The sequence below is a fragment of the Limulus polyphemus genome, unplaced genomic scaffold (assembly GCF_000517525.1).
Source record: "Limulus polyphemus unplaced genomic scaffold, Limulus_polyphemus-2.1.2 Scaffold3459, whole genome shotgun sequence".
NCBI lineage: Eukaryota > Metazoa > Arthropoda > Merostomata > Xiphosura > Limulidae > Limulus > Limulus polyphemus.
Window position 1 is genome coordinate 37,891 of NW_013669069.1, and position 18,709 is coordinate 56,599.

Here is an 18,709-nt window from a genome sequence, read left to right on the forward strand (position 1 = left end):
CTTGGGTTTTCTAGGGTTTCCTTATGGAATAAAAGGAACGAAACATGTCGGATTTTCAAAAATTTTCCTAGTGAAACAAAAGGGACGAAACATCTCTGGTTTTCTAGGGTTTTCTTGTGGAATAAAAGAGTCGAAACATCTTGGGTTTTCTAGGGTTTCCTAGTGAAACAAAAGGGACGAAACATCTCTGGTTTTCTAGGGTTTTCTTGTGAAATATTTTCATTATAGCAGGACTGTAACAACTGCTATGTTATATTGGTTAAAATTTGAGTATAAATAGAAAGTCAAGGAATTACACACATAAAAAACACGTTTACTTCTATAAATGGCGCAGCATATACGTAATTGTTATTTTCTTTGTCGTTAATGAAATAATTAAGCATAAAATTTATCCATTAATTAACTCAGTTTAAATTTTTAAGGGAACTGTTCATTACTAGTTCTTACATTCTATAGTTACTTCTTGCAGAAAATGAAACAAACAAAACAGGTGCTGGTTCCTATATTGGGTGATACTCATCTATAGATACTTCTTGCAGAAAATGAAACAAACAAAACAGGTGACAGTTCCTATATTGGGTGATACTCATCTATAGATACTTCTTGCAGAAAATGAAACAAACAAAACAGGTGACAGTTCCTATATTGGGTGATACTCATCTATAGATACTTCTTGCAGAAAAGGAAACAAACAAACAAAACAGAAAATATAATTTACTTTATCCACCCGGATGTGGCTGTTGTTGACCAAAAGTTGAAGCAAACCTCTCGTTTGTTGTGTTTTCTTTTAAAACTATTCATAATTTCACAAACAAGCAAGCCTTCAGATGAACTAATTCCTGACGTTTCTGTTTAGCCCTTTGATAAATGTCATAACCAAAACGCCAGGAGATATTTTTTAGCTGATATCGATATCTAATGACGTCAACTCAAGCATGAAATACTATAATTAGACTCATTTTGACATTTTATCATTAAAGATTTAAAAAAAATATTAGCTTATTCTTCTTTTAATATGTTTATACATTTTGAAAACACCGAATACAATTTAATACGAAAATAAGAATTACATAATCAAGTCACTTTTATAACCAAATATATTTTTTTTCATCTGTTTCCTGCTTCTTTTCATGACTTATTACTTTCACTATACATAAGAAGAAGTATTTTTCGTTACACATCCATTTTTACACAGAGTTATTCTAGCACATTGTTAGAGTGCTGGGAAACATTTTGGCGATTAACATTGTTGGCTATCGAAGAACAACTGAATCTTTGAACTAAACGAACCAACTCTCGCCTAATATTGGTGTTCAGCCAACCGTAGAGAATGGGGTTCGAGGTGGCGGAGGTCATAGCAATAATGTGGCAGATAGCGAAGGTCATGTAGAGGTCTTTTGGCGTCATTACGTTCGGATAAACATCTGCTAGTAAGTTTATAAGATTCCAGGGCAACCAGCTGATCGTGAAGACGAGGCAAACATTCTGTAGTACCTTGTTTGCTCGAAGATTCCTCCTCACTTCTCTCTGAGTCCTTTCCGAATGTTGGTCATTTTCGTGCCCCGACTTTCGTGGGTTAACAGTGCTCAGGTGAGCTTTGACACGGAAGTGAGTGACTACCAGCACAGTTGTGGGAATGACCAGTTGAGCAACAAAGGTAACTATCAGGTACACTAATTTACTGGAGTTTGAAGGCCACACTTCGATACATTTTTTATAAATAACATAACTTAAGAAACCAACGTCTTCAACTCTTTTGGTAAAGCAGATTGGTAGAGAAAGTAAAACCGACACCATCCAAATGGCGAAGGTATACCCAATAAATCGCCGCTTTCTAAACTGTCTCCTGATGGGTATCAAATTAATAATAGCCTGATGTCGATCGATAGCAATGACTGAAATGGTACCCGCCGACACAAAGATTGTTGACGCTTGACTAAATGGTATTATCCTGCACAACACGTCCCCTAGTGGCCAGTCTCGAAATATCAGCTCTACCAAGGTAAAAGGCATGCAAAATAGGCACAAAGCAAGATCTGAAATGTTCAAGTTGACTACCAGCATATTCTGGCTAGCACAGACAGCTTTATTAGATATAATCACGTATGATATTAAGAGGTTAAGACAGATTCCCGCCGTTATTAACAGGGTATAGCAGGATACAAATGTTATTTCGACTGATCGGCCAAAAAAACGGCCTTGAACAACGTGTTCTTCAAGAATCGTCTTGGCTTGGTTAAGACTAAAGTTAAAAATGCTGTGTGCTTCGCTTGTGTTGAATAAATCACTCCCTTCTTTCATTTTAACTGACTGATTAACCGATGCTGGTAGAAAGAAAATGATCGGTGAAGTGGCAGGTTTGTGTCTCTGTTTGTTCTGATGTACTTAATTCAAGATATCCACCAAAAGGTCATCAGTAAAGTAGACAACCTAGGCAGAAAAGTAATTACGTTAATTAAGTTTAAGTTTGATAAGGGCTGTCTTTAAGATTTGTTTTTAAAGATAGTTTTGGTTTAGTTTAGAGGATGGGACAGCAAAGGTGGACCAATAGGTCCTTTGTTGTCACTAAACATTATGTTATGTTATATAATATTATATTTTGAAAACGTAAGCAGTTTGTAAAACTATTTAACACATTCAATGATTAAAATAAAATAAACATAAAAATACCGTTTCTGTTTAAACTGTTCTTCTACGTAACGTTCTCTACATAACCATACTGCAGCTACTACTTTCTGTAGTATCATATCTAAGTTGTTAATTTCCGATCTATTATCGGATAGTTACTATTATCATCACGACGCTATTTCCTGTTATACTGTTAAACTGTAGCTACTGATATATTGCCACGATGTAACTGTTATGTTCAGATATATCACTGCCATGTAGTTACTATTATTATCACGACGCTATTTCCTGTTATATTGTTAAACTGTAGCTACTGATATATTGCCACGATGTAACTATTATGTTCCGATATAAAGCTATCTTGTAGCTACTGATATATTGCCACGATGTAACTGTTATTTTCCGATATATCACTGCCATGTAGTTACTGATATATTGCCACGATGTAACTATTATGTTCCGATATAAAGCTATCTTGTAGCTACTGATATATTGCCACGATGTAACTGTTATTTTCCGATATACCTTTGCCATGTAGTTACTGATATATTGCCACGATATAACTATTATTTTCCGATATACCTTTGCCATGTAGTTACTGATATATTGCCACGATATAACTATTATTTTCCGATATACCTTTGTCATCTAGTTAATGATATATTGCCACGATATAACTATTATTTTCCGATATACCTTTGCCATGTAGTTACTGATATATTGCCACGATATAATTATTATGTTCCGATATATCACTGCCATGTAATTACTGATATATTTCCACGATATAACTATTATGTTCAGATATATCACTGCCATGTAATTACTGATATATTTCCACGATATAACTATTATGTTCAGATATATCACTGCCATGTAGTTACTGATATACTGCCTCTAATGTAAATATTATTTTCTGATATACTGCTAACTTGTAGCTACTGAAATATTACAGCATTTTAACTACCACATTTTGATATATTGCATCGTTGTAACTACCACATTTTGATATAAAGGATAGTTGTTGAAAAATATAAGCGCTCGTTTTGTATCCAGCAAAAGCCTCACAAAGGGCCGCCTGCAACGTGCCCATCGTGAGGATCGAACTCTCATATTTAGCATCATAGTCCCGCAAATATATCTTTGAGTCACAGGGGATTAAACATGAATCCTATTTTAGGGCGATGCAACTTAGTGCATATACAGATACACTGATAGTGCTTATCATTCAAAAAATGCTTCTTTATTTACTCATACAACCAGAATTTAGTGTTACTATTTCTTTTTTTCCCCTCGTTATTTACTTTGTTTTCCTCTATATGATATTTTCTAACTTGGGTCAAGCACACTTCAGTGCAGACGTGAATAGCCGAATCCAGCGATATTTAATATACAATTAAATTTGACTCACAATACGATTATACTTCAAGTAAAAAGGACACCCAGCAAATATTAAATGAAATATACAATATAGTATGTTTACCTAAAGTAATACATTCCGTTAAAAAATAATAATAACAGTTAAACACGTGACTTTGATTTTCACGTTAACTCATCATTATTAGTTATACATTCAGTATTTGTCTAAGGTCATGTTGGCTAGTTCGCCAATACAATAGCTTACAATTGGATAGATTTAAAATACAAGCAAAGGTCTGTATTACTTACTGTCGTTGGGGGTATTAATCTGTGTCTTCTAATTATAGAGTTCTCATCTGTCTGAACACGTTTCTCAGTTCGAAGCGGTTGAGAAGCGAACTGTTGCCGATCTCGTTCGTATCTTCGTCTGTTACGGATCAACATACCTTGAATATATAAAATCGAAAAGACTCCCTCTGGCGATCAAAACCAACAGATGGTCGATTTTGGAATTCTCGTAATTCCATTCGAAGCTTGTGAATACAGTGCAAATATTTCTTACTATAGGTTTGTACACAAACGTTAATAACGTCGTACCAGACAGTTGTTCAACCAGACAACTTACTATCCAGAGTTAACTTCACTTATCTGTTAAACCTATCAACTTAGTTTGTAGAGTTCTCTACACTTCGTACCAGATAGTTCATCTTCGATGACAAGGAACCCACTTTGAGACTGATAAAGTGTGAAGACGGTTTGAATGGGTTATGAGGAAAACTTTATTACAGGTTTAACATAGTAACAAATGTAAAACGTTTCGACAAGGCTTTGCTAATATCGGTTAAGAGTGTTTTATCTACAAACAAGAATATATACACACTATAAATCAAAGAAGTGACATTACCAGAACTTCCTTGACATCTAAGTACAGGTATCTTTATTAAAAGTATTTTTATAATTTTGTAAAATAAATTTCAGTTTAGGGTCGGGTTTTTTGGATAAATTTCAGTTTAGGGTCGGTTTTTTAAAATAAATTTTAGTTTAAAGCCGGTTTTTTTGAATAAGTTTCAGTTTAGGTTCGGGTTTTTGAATAAATTTCAGTTTAGGTCCAAGTTTTTGAATACATTTCAGTTTAGGTCCAAGTTTTTGAATAAATTTCAGCTTAGGTCCAAGTTTTTGAATAAATTTCAGTTTAGGGCCGGGTTTTTTTAAATAAATATCAGTTTAGGTAAGGTTTTTAATAAATTTCAGTTTAGGTTCGGATTTTTTGAATAAATTTTAGTTTTGATCCAGGTTTTTTTTATAATAAATTTCAGTTTAGGGGCGCATTTTTCATTAAATTTCAGTTTTTTGAATAAATTTTAGTTTGGAGCCGGGTTTTTTGAATATATTTTAGTTTGGAGCCGGGTTTTTTTGAATAAATTTCAGTTTAGGTCCGGATTTTTTGAATATATTTCAATTTAAAGTCGAGTTTTTTGAATAAATTTCAGTTTAGAGCCGGGTTTTTTAAGAGAATCGAAGTCAATAGAAATTTCATGTTCAACGGTAAGTCTTGTGCAAGCGTATATCATTATTGAACGGATAAATGGCAAACTGTAGTATAATGTAGAATATATCGACAAAATAAGTTACATCCTCTCCGATAAAAAAGAAATTGAACCTCTTCCCAAAGAACTCAACAAATATACATGAAAAATAAATGAATAGAAAGATATAATTCCTGACGAACTATATTTTCAACTAAGTAAAACCGACTCACGCACATCACAACTCTATTGGCATTCCTAAATCACACAAACCAGACTACCTTATACGATCCACGTTATCCACTTATGACTCTTTCAACCACAATATAGGTAGATACGTGTCTTGAGGTCTCACACCATACATAACATCTGCAGGTTTCTGTTTCAAAGATGCCTTCAATTTCAGAAACACATTAAACCAACTCAACCCTTAAGCCTTAATGGCTAGCTTTGATGTCGTGTCACTTTTCATTGAAATTCCCGCCAATTAAACTTGTAACAGTGCACTTGACCTCTACCTTAATGACCCCCAATCCTTTAATTCACATCCCCAGCACACATTTTGACTCCCTCTGAGAACTTACAACAAATAAAACCAACTTCATTTTGTTCAACATTTTTTTTTCAAATACAAGGTTTAAGCATTGGCAATCCTATTTCATCTGTTCTAGCCAGCATATTTATGACCCGAAATGCAAGTCGTACAGTTGGTGCTTTACCCCCTCCCCCATACTGTTACAGATATGTTTATGTCACTTTTACTGGATTCACTTCTATCGAACACAAACATAAATTCAATTTATCCCAATATTAAATTCACTATCGAACCTTATAAAACACCCCTTCATTCACACCAGTTATTGTTGAAAACTTCTCACATAACCACCACAACAAAAACCTTATTAACACAACTTCAAGAATCTGCTTAACGGACTATATAGATGAACAAATCAACCTTATAAAACATCCATTCATTCACACTAGTTATTGTTGAAAACTTCTCACATAACCACCACAACAAAAACCTTATTAACACAGCTTCAAGAATCTGCTTAACGGACTATATAGATGAACACACCAACCTTATAAAACATCCATTCATTCACACTAGTTATTGTTAAAAAATTCTCACATAACTATCCCATCAAAAACCTTATTAACACAGCTCCAAGAATCTGTTTAACGGACTATATAGATGAACAAATCAACCTTATAAAACATCCATTCATTCACACTAGTTATTGTTAAAAAATTCTCACATAACTATCCCATCAAAAACCTTATTAACACAGCTCCAAGAATCTGCTTAACGGACTATATAAATGAACAAATCAACCTTATAAAACATCCATTCATTCACACCAGTTATTGTTAAAAACATTTCAAATAACTACCACAAAACTTCAAAATGCAGCATACAAACAAAACGTATATTAATAAACTAAACAACAACACAGAATTACACTGTACTTACTGCTAATCCTGTTGACTTCAAATTGAGTCAAGATCATGTCCCTATACTCCAATTGTTACTAAACAAAATGTATATAAAATCACCAAAAACTCCATTTATTACCAAATATGGAATAGAAGAACTTGTTTGGTCTATATTTATTACCAGTAATGCTGAACCATCTACACTGAACGACCTCCCTTCACTACTCCAGCCATGACATATGGAATAGAAGAACTTGTTTGGTCTATATTTATTACCAGTAATGCTGAACCATCTACACTGAACGACCTCCCTTCACTACTCCAGCCATGACATATGGAATAGAAGAACTTGTTTGGTCTATATTTATTAGCAGTAATGCTGAACCATCTACATTGAACGACCTCCCTTCACTACTCCACCCATGACATATGGAATAGAAGAACTTGTTTGGTCTATATTTATTACCAGTAATGCTGAACCATCTACACTGAACGACATCCCTTCACTACTCCACCCATGACACTACCAAATGCAGTTCCAGAATTTAGCTGGCCAATTCAACATTGGCCAATAGAGAAGCCAATGGACTATGATGTGAAGATACCCTGTGAGACATACCAAGCTCGATTTGAGATCATTTCCAGAGTGAACGGGTGGAATAATGAATAGCAAGCCACCCATTTTACTGTCTAACTAAAAGGACCAGCTTTGACAACAATGAGTAACCTTCCAGTTGAGAGCTGTAAAACTACCAAGCGTTGGTAGCTGCCTTATTCAGCAGGTTTGGAGTGAAACACCAAACGAAGTAATAAGTGAAAAGCTCTGGAACACTATAGAGGGTAAATAGCAACTTAGTAGAACATTCAGAAAATTTGGAAAGGCTTGCCCATCTATCTTACCCAGACGCTCCTCGTAAAATGGTGGATTCCTTTATACATAACCAATTTATAGACGCCATAGTAGTCTAGAATATGAAAATTAGGCTGAAGCGAAGTAAGTGTACATCCTTAAGGGAAGATGGTGATGAAGATAGAATTCATTAAGGTTGCATATGAATAACTAAAGACTCGCCATCTTAAATATATGGGATCGTGAGATATTTTGAAATATCAATCCACAATGATGATAACACGAGGGAACTCAACTGATTTGTTAGACAACTAGTTACACAGAATGTAGGGGAAACAACACAAGACAGTAGATGCTTAAAGCGTAACTTGCAAGGACATGTTGCCAACAAAAACGAAGATTGTACGGAATAAGAATTCTCCCCAAGTATATCAGAATGGGGAGACAGTTATGTATGTGGGAAAGTTGGCCATTACAACTGTGACTGAGGAATCAACAACTGGTTAGACACAAACCGGACAATATCCCAAGGATTAGTCTTCGAGCCCAACCAGATCGAAGGAGCAACCTTTAAATGACACCCTACATGTTTTGTACACTAATAGATAATGCTTTTGTTTTCATAAGTTATAAACTTGCCTTTGTTTACGGATTTACAACTCAAAAATCCGGGGTTCGATTTCCCACATGATAGAGCTCAGGCAGCCCGTTGTGTAGATTTTTACTAATAAACAAATAATCAGCTGTTTTTTTCATTACCAAAGGTCATTTATTCTTTGCCATTGTATGCACATATTCAGTTTCCTAATACCTGACGTTTAAAAATGACTGTTTGTTTCAGATCATTCACGCAAAGCAACTTTAGCACTACCTGAATATAGCAGTCAATAATTTTGAGCTGACAGGTTAGAGGAAAGACAGCTAGTCAACATTACCCCCTACAGTTCTTCGGGCTAATAGTAGGATTTGACCGTCATTCTAACAGGGCACCCTCAGGCCCGAAAGTAAGTAGCGTGTTTTTGTGGAAACGATTCGTGAACCATACTTTATTGTTCTTAAGCAAAACTATCGACTCTTCTGGTATAATTTCTTAAAAGTATTTTAATAGAACATTTCATTATGCTCATGATAACTCTGATAGAACGTTTTATTACGCTAGAAGGCTGTTGTATGTTTGCTCATAATAACTATAATAGACCATTTCATTATCTATAAAACATTATATATTTATTTATGAATACAAGATTTAATTATGTTAATAAACAGTTATTCATTTCCGCATGATAACCTTAATAGAACATTTCATTATGCTAGGAAGCTGTTATCCATTTTCTCATTATAACTTTTGTAGAATATTTTGTCATGCTAGAGTGCTGATATCCATTTTTTTTTCATAGATAGTTTAGTAGAACATTTTATTACGTTAGACAGCTGTTATCCTTGTGCTCATGACAGCTTTGATAGACTTTTCATTATGTCAAGAAGCTATTCTCTAACTGTTCATGAACACTTTTAAGAACATTTTATAATTTTTCAAAGCTGTTTCGTATTTGCTCATAACTTTAAAATAACATTTCATTGTGCTGACGAGTGGTTTTTGACTTGCACACAATAACTCCAATAGAACGTTTCGTTTTGTTAAGAAACTGTTATCTATTTCTTCATGAATACTTGTGGTTTTTGACTTGCACACAATAACTCCAATAGAACAATTCGTTTTGTTAAGAAACTGTTATCTATTTCCTCATGAATACTTGTGTACAACATTTTATTATCTTAAAAACCTGCTATCCATTTACTCATGATAAATTTAATAGAAAAGTCCATTGTTCTTGGAAGCAGTTACTCATTTTCTCATGAGTACTTTCCTAAACATTTCTTTTCCAACTTCGTATTTTAATCATCATTAACAATGGAATTAGTTTTGGGCTTTTAAACTTTATAAAACTTGGAACTGGTAGACTAGAAGGAAGACATTACCGAATACTGTGGCCTGACTTTCATCCTTTTTGCTCATTTACGATACGATTGTGCCGAGAACATTTTTACAACAACTGAATGTAAAATATAAATGCCCAGATTCACAATCCGGGCATTTTTAATCACTGGACCATATCTAAATATTTTAAACATACTTAGCCAAAACGTTAAATTCATTCTGAATCAACTTTGTAAAAATGCACTTTTTACCCAGCAAAACATACTTATGTTAAAGGTGATTTTCCAATGAATATTATTACCAAACATATTAAACGTTGCTGTTCTAGATCATGTTAAAATTTGTAATACAGCCTCTAATTTTGACAGACGATGTGTTATCAAAATTATGATATTGTCCATTATTATGTTTGTTTGTTTGTTTGTAATTAAGCACAAAGTTACACAATGGGCTATCTGTGCTCTGCCCACCACGGGTATCGAAACCCGGATTCTAGCATGTAAGTCCGCAGACATACCGCTGTGCCACTGGGGGGACCATAATTATGCCTTTGTGGGATCATGATTTAGGTCTACATCTATTCCCTAATACAATGTTGTACGGATCCTTATGAATTATTCAGTGAAATCCAGTCTACTTAACAATAACAAAACAGCTTTGTTCCCTAGACGGCAAGCTCAACAGTTAGCATGACAAACATTCACTGATAGTAATAACTTCACAAACAAACTATCTCTACTGGAAATTCCACTTGTTACTTCTTTAGTATATCTATATCTAGTCTTTGTCGAAATACAAACTGAATGTTTCTCAGCTGTGAACTAACTAAATAGCAGATTAGATGTAAAGATTGCTTTTTGTCTAACTGAAAAATCACCTGCTTATTCTATATCGTTACTTGCATTCTAGCTATATATATATATATATGTACAGTGCTTTGCAAAAGTATTCACCCCTCCCCCCTGAAAAGTTTCCACATTCTGTTGACGTCTTATCTTGTAATCATGAAACTTTCAAAAAGGAACTTCATATTTAAAATTTACACAATCTACTCCAAACTGAAAAAGTTAAAAGAACGCTGATATTATGTAAGTAAGATAGATTTTCAAAGAAAATTAGAATAATCTCAATTGCAATATTGCCCCCCCCCCCATAGTACAGCAGTAAGCCTAAGGACTTACTATGCTAATATTCAGGGTTCGATTCTCCGTGGCAGATACAGAAAAAACAACAACAAACAACAATTGCAATAAGTACTTATTCAACCTCTCTCCTATGACAACTATAAATCAGTTCAGGTACAAAAGATTAGTTTGAAAGATAACAAAATTAGTGTAATGGTCTTTGTCTGTGTGTAATCAAAGTGGATTAATTTGACTCTAGAGTAAATGCATATGTTCAAACCACAACTCAAATAGTGATACGACAAACCACCAATGAAGACCAAGGAGCTTTAAAACCAAGTCAGGGATCAAAGTCACTGATTATCTCTTTGAGTACGACGAAGTCCACCATTAAGAAGTGGAATGTGCTTAATACCACCCAGTCACTACCCAGATCAGGCTGCTCTTCCAAACTAAGCAGCTGGGCAAAAAAGAAACTGGTTAGTGACGCCACTGTGAAGCCAACAGTGACTTTGAAAGAATTACAAAGTTCCATGTCTGAGATGAGAGTCAGTGTTCATACATCGACAATATCCAAATTCCAGCCCAAAAGCAGGCCTGGATGGGCGAGTGGCAAGAAAGAACCCATTGCTGAAGAAGAATCATCTTAAATCATGCATGGAGTTTGCGACAAAGCATGTAACTGATACTGCAGTCATGTGGCAGAAAGTCTTATGGTCAGACAAGACAGAAATTGAGCTTATTGGTCTAAATTCAAAGCGTTATATCTGATGCAAGCCCAATACAGCATATCACCCAGTCAAAATCTTCAGGTCTTGCTATAAATTTTCTATTCGATTCAAGTCAGGACTTTGACTGGGCCACTCCAGAACATTCACTTTCTTCTTTTGAAACCACTCCAGTGTAGCTGTCGCCTTGTGCTTCGGGTCACTGTCCTGCTGAAATGTGAATTTTTGACCCTGTTTTAGATTCTTGGCTGACTCAAACAGGTTTTCCTCTAGGATTTGCTTGTACCTTGCACCATTCACCTTTCCCTCAATGATGACAAGATTCCCAGCTCCTGCTGATGAGAACCATCCCCATAATATGAGGCTGTCACTACCATGCTTGACTTTTGGGATAGTAGCATTCCATCAACGATCCCCAACGAACTTGTAAGAATTGGAGTAATTTTGCCAGGAAGAATATGCAAAAATTACGTCATCCTATTGTGTAAAACTGGTAGAAACCTATTCAGAAAGAATCACAGCAATAGTTGCTGCCAAATGTGCTTCCACCAAATGCTGACTTAATGGAATCATTAAATTTCAATTTAAAAATTTTCTGTGCAGGTTTTGCTGACATTCAACCTCTTTCACAGATAACAGTGTTAAGTTTGATCATTAGAGTTTTGAATAAAAACAAGTTCACTAAAAAGTTTTACATTACCTCTATTTTATCAAAATGTGACACTATTGGTATGAGGTGAATGCTTTTGCGAGCCACTATATAATAGGCTAATGTCCGTCTGTCTGCAAAACTACTCCCACAATTTAAGTCCAATTTGGGTGAGCCTTCGCACGATTTTTTCAACATCATAAGGGAAAGTTCCTAGCAAAGTTTCTTTACAATTTGGTCTCTTATAAAACAAGTTTATTAGTGCATGTGTACACTTTTTTTTAAGAAATAAGTCAATACCACCAAAATGAAAAATGTCATCAAATTGACCCTCGATAAAAATTAAAAAATAATAGCATTATATTTCGTAAATCTAGACCTTAATAGAGAAATGGTATTTCTTTCCTTATTAATAGACCCCCAGTGGCACAGTGGTATGTCTGCGGACTTACAACGCTAGAAACCGGGTTTTGATACCCGTGGTGGGCAGAGCACAGATAGCCCATTGTGTAGCTTTGTGCATAATTACAAACAAACCTTATTAATAATGTACATTAATTTCGTACATTTATTTTATCAATGAAATTAATTTGTTTAATAAAATTGTGGTAAAGTGAGTTTAATGCAGAATATAAAAGTGTGTCTTCTTGAAAATCATTGTGATATTTCAGAAGAAAAGTGATTTTTTCTGATGGAGAATCCAAGTGTACACTGTGAATCCTTCATACAGAGTTTGTTGCATGCACATTTGCAGGAATTTTGTAGTAACTTTATCTTCGTAAGTTACACAAGTATTTGGTTTTTACTTCAGTAAGAACATAAAGTGATCAATATCATCGAAAGTAACGATGCCAAAAATTACGAAACGGAAAAGTGACTTATCACGGAGAAAGTCTGAAACTCTGAGAAAGAAAATGAGACATCAGGATGCAAGTTACAGAAAGAAATAACAAGAAAGAGATATACTTGCTCACCAAGTTATGAGGCAAGATCCAATGAGAAGAAGCCAGAAATAAATCAGAAATACAGAAGCACATCAAGTTGGTCGCCAAGATGCAGTTAGAAGTCAGGAGCAATTTTGTGACAGAGAAACACCCCGTTCAGCTCGCCAAGATAAACTTCGAAGAAAGATAAAGATGTATAGCTATGCCCACAACATCACGTAAAACTTACTTCCTGTTAACTAACAATATAAATCTCGGGAAAATTCTAAGTTAACGACATTACATACAGCAGTAGCTTTTGTCACATTCTCATAAAATGATTTCACTATAAGACTCTTTACATCAATATCTTATTTAAAAACCATTTCAAAAGGACCCCATACCAACATGTCACCACCAGACGCTCACAACAAGATCTTACAACAGGACCCTTTACAATCTTACGTCATCATCAAAATCCTCACAACAGGATCACAACAAACTCTGCAAACTTCCTATAATAATTACATCAAAACACCTTCCTCCCAACAAGATCTTATCACAAGACTCTCACAATCACAACAGAACCTATGCACCACATTCTCATGGTAAGTTCTCATCATAAGACCCTCACAACAAATTCTCAATAAACTACACTAACTGCCTATCATTATAACCACAACATAACAACAGTATATCATTACCAAACCCTCACAACAAGATCTCACCAAATTCTACTAACTGGCTATTATTATTATTACTAGTCCCTCACAACAAGATCTCATCAGCAAACCCTCATAAAAAGATCCCCTCATCACATGACCACCACAACAAGATCTCATCGATAGGTCCTCATAAATAGACCTTAACACCAAAGACTCATAAAAATATGTCATAAGTATGTCTTTCACAATAAATACTTGTCATCAGACCCAAACAACATGATGTTTTCAATAGTTCCTCACAAACAGATCTCATCACCAGATGATCACAACACAACGTCATATATAGAAACTCACAAAAACATTTCATTAGTAATTTCTCACATGAAGATTTCATCATCAAGTACTACAAGCCATGTCATACCACACAAACCTTCACGACAAGATCTTATCACCAGGTGCTCACAACGAGATTTCATCACCAGAGGATAACCAACATAAAAAATTGACTAAAACCTCAACAACAGAATGTATGAAAATGGTGGAGCACAGGAAAACCTGGAAAGTTTATAACAGCTGAATCATAGTTACCCCAACAACCAGAATAGTCATGGATCTGACTTGACTGATGAGATCATGTTGTGATTGTTTGGTGATAAGATCTTGTTGCTAGAAAACTCTTACACCAAACAGTCTTTTATGTCCAACACAGATGTTATTCAGAGGGTCTGGTGATGGTATCTTATTGTGGATAGGTCATGTGACAAGAAAACAAGGTACACATACAAATACTATACTGCAAAGTGCTGTGAAAGGGAATCATAAAAGAGGAAAACACAAAAAATACTGTTACTTAATTCATTTAGAGATCTAACATTTAATGATCGTTTAGTTTTTATAATAATTGTGCTAAAAGTTGATTATTTTAAAAACGACAGTTATGACAAATTTCGTCACATAACTCGGTAAGAGTCGTACATTGTGTGTGTGTAGTTCAACTGTTGTAATTTGACGTCATGTTACCCGAACCTTCTGTATTTTTATCGTTGCCTTAAGTGAGTATTGTTACATCATAGCGTTTCGTAGTTTGTAGAAAGTTCTAGGTCTCAGTTGGGCAATGTATATATATATATACATATAGGCGACAAAGTGAGCTCAAGTTAAGTTAAATCAGAAAACGTTAAGTTACACTACATGATTGTATGTTTAGGCGTAACAGCTGATAGTTTAAAGTGAGTTCTACAGTTTAACAGAGATAAGGAAAATAATTTGTCTTGTCAAAGGATGTTCTACAGTAAATGAACGTGTATCAATGACTTTGACAAAAAAGGAGAAAATTATTTAAAGTTTTGGATCTAACTGTGTAACCCACAAGGTAACGTAAATGAATCTATTGCAGATTGTACATTAAGAAACAAAGTAGATAAAAAATAGATCGTCTTGTTGATTGGCTTCTAAAGTAATTGAATCAGCCTGAGTGGATGTTTGACAAAAAAGGAGAATTATTTAAAGCTCTAGATACAAATGTGTTAAACATTGGTGTAACGAAGTCTTGTACACACATCTGACTTGTTTTGAAAATATAATTCTAAAACAAGTGGATTGTGTGCTGTCCGTTTATTATTGACATTTGTCACCAACAAGTCGCAGAATCCCAGTCACTTATACAAATATCCTGACAACCTTATACCCTAACCTCATAACTTGACCATCACAACAACAACACCTCCTCACACTGCCCTCATAACAAGTTTTCACCACAAAATCTCACAAAAAGACCTCCCCACCAGACCATAAAACATGTTCAACTTCTCACAATACAAATTAATCCCCAGACCCTTTATAATAAGATCTCATCCCAGACCCTTTTAACAGGATCTAATCCCTAGACTCTTTATAACAAGATCTCATCCTCAAACTATCAAAACGATCTAATCACCAAACCCTTACAATAACCTCTCATCACCAAACTTTCATAGCAAGATCTCATCACCAAACTATCAACAAGATCTAATCACCAAACCCTTACAATAACCTCTCATCACCAAACTATCAACAAGATCTAATCACCAAACCCTTACAATAACCTCTCATCACCAAACTATCAACAAGATCTAATCACCAAACCCTCACAATAACCTCTCATCATCATACTTTCATAGTAAGATCTCATCAACAGGTCCCACTTTTATTTACTGACTTGAGCTAGGAATATCTCATTCTACAGCTCTCGGTGTGATAACAAACCTCAATGTTACATCAAACTAGAATACTAAACTTCTTTAAGACTGATGTTTCAAAAAGTGTGCGACAAGAAATGTGCATGTGGAACAGTTATAAGCACACAAAACGAATCGTTTCATAGATTATTTAATTACATTTTAAAGAGGTTAGTGTCTTATTTTAACTTGTATATAAATGTTTCCCGTTTGATGGGTATAAAGAATGTTGATATTTCTATTATAATCCTTCAAGATCGCCCATTGATAATAACATTGACAACAACTTCTAATCAAACCAAGCTGTTTACATAGGTCATAACTTAAAGTCAATCTACTAGTTAGTATAGCCAATTAAATATATTATTCTTAAGTTATTTCTTATAAAGCTTAGATTTTATTTATTTTTTATCAGTTAGGTAATCCTAATAACATCTTTCGAGGTTTGGCAAGCTTAAAATATTTAGAAGTTCTTACTCTTATATTTCAGACACACGTGCTGATTGGCTGTCACATGGGAACGGGAATGGTAGAGACGATGACATCAAAGTACCATGCATTAGAAACAATTACATCATAGTTCCATGAAATGACACAAGAGGGCGAGTTAGAACGATTATCGTACAGATATTTCACCAGCGAACCACCAAAGGGTGATGTACATCAACGTGTCGTCAACTTTATAGTGACAATCAGAGTCTTAAACTGATATATTAGTAAATTCAACAAATGCGGATGGTGTTATGAAACTTTCTGATTCCAGATATTTACTTTCAATGTTATTCACCCTATATTGTGAAAATTTTAAAAGAGAATTGGTTGGTTGGCCACGATATTCCGTTTTGTGATAAACCTTTAGACTATCAGTGGACTTATATCTAGATCACGTTAACTATGTTCAGTCTGATAGGCGGGAACGTGACCTCAGACAGACGTTATCTCACAACGTCTATTATACTCAAAGTTATAATCCATGAAGAAACAATATTTGTGAAAAAGTATCTACAGAAAGGTAACAATAATATTTCTACAATAGTAATTGTTAAACATAGTTATTTACATAGATCCTTTAAACTTTAGTGAAACAAATAAAAATATTGACTCATAAAGCTAGGCATGAAATTTAAATAAGTGTCCTTTTCAGGGCGGCCAGATGTTATATGATATATTAGTTATAGAAATCAAAAATATAGAATACGTGAATTAGCGATATTAATACGTATTCTATATATAAAACGTGAGAAAGATGATGCCACGTAAGTTAAATATACAATTGAAACTATTGAACTAATGAATTAGCAAAGTATTTTATACAAAAAGCGACAGACAATTGTAAAAGTATGTAAGCGAGGTTATTGGTTATAGTGTTTTCCTGGTTCAAAAAATGGATAAATTAAGATAGCATGTGTGACAAAAACTGACATACGAAACAATGTTATAATGGTTGTTTCGTTGAAATAATGATTTTGCTTCTAAATGCAAAACATCAGATGTGTTAAAATCTTATGAAACTATAGAAACACTACCCTTAGTCAAACGGTCTGCCTAAACTAACACTATAATTAGTAGGACTATCCACCTTTGTTAAACATACTTAATATACTGTAATTGTGATAAAATATTTTCACTACTGTAATTGTGAAAACAATGTTATTTCAATTAGATAAAATATACAGTTAATGACACACACATTGATCTCTATCACCCTCTGATGGTTCGCTCACAAACTATCTGTGCAGTCATCTTACCAATGTGCCTCTGGTACAACTTCATGGAACTATAATGTAATCCTTGATAGATTGTTTAAGCAGAGTATACATTATGAGTATACTAGAATGGACAGCAACTGCCTGATTTAAAAAACATAAGTATAGAAAATAACATTTCGAAAAGCTTATGTCTTTCTTATTCAAGTGAGTGTGTGTAAGCTGTTGAAGATCTTTCATAGTATCCTGTTGGATTGTGGAGGACGTGTTGTGGTTTGGTTGTTTGTCCCTGGTTCTCATTGGTGGAAGGACTGTATGTGGTTTCAACCAATGGTAGCTCACCTGCAGAAAGATTCTTTAGTTTTTCTTGTTTTCCAAAATTTGTCTGTGTCGACGATTTTAGTTTTATCCCAATTTATTTTGTGTCCAGTTGACTTGGAATGTTCCGAATTTGTCTTCTTCACCTTTCTGCAATGTGTGTTTCTTCCTAGTAACATGTAATTTCATAGATGACGTGTTTTTGTTTATCATTAGTAGGTTTCTGTTTGTTTTTCAGTGGAATCAATCTTACTATCCTTTAAGATTTCCACTGGACATTTATGTTGAATTTCTTGGCTATGAATTTGAATTTTTAACTGAAATTTTGCCCACAGGGGAGGTAAATGGTAGTAGTAGTGTTATTCTTATATTTTCTTTCTTGTGATGTTCTTCAGGGGGTGTTTAATGAAGGAAGAGGTGTAATCAATAGAACACTAAACAAACTCAAAAACAAACCTTAAACAACGAGAATCTAGCCAAAGACTTAAGGACCAACGACAACTTTCCCATTCAATTTTACAGACTTCCTTAAGTACACAAACCTAATATACCTTTAAGACCTATTATCAGTGCTATAAACTCACCATGCCATCAAATTGCAATCTTTTTGGTACCTATCCTATCTCCGCTATGGGGGAATA

At 34.4% G+C, this 18,709-nt stretch overlaps 1 protein-coding gene across 1 annotated transcript; it reads right to left on the reverse strand.

Moving 5' to 3' along the window:
- Window positions 1-1,197: 1,197 nt before the first annotated feature.
- Window positions 1,198-2,301, reverse strand: LOC111088271 (neuropeptide F receptor-like). The gene has a single exon (XM_022397896.1). It carries the CDS (start codon window positions 2,299-2,301, stop codon window positions 1,198-1,200), a length of 1,104 nt encoding a protein of 367 aa, XP_022253604.1.
- Between the last annotated feature and the right edge of the window lie 16,408 nt (window positions 2,302-18,709).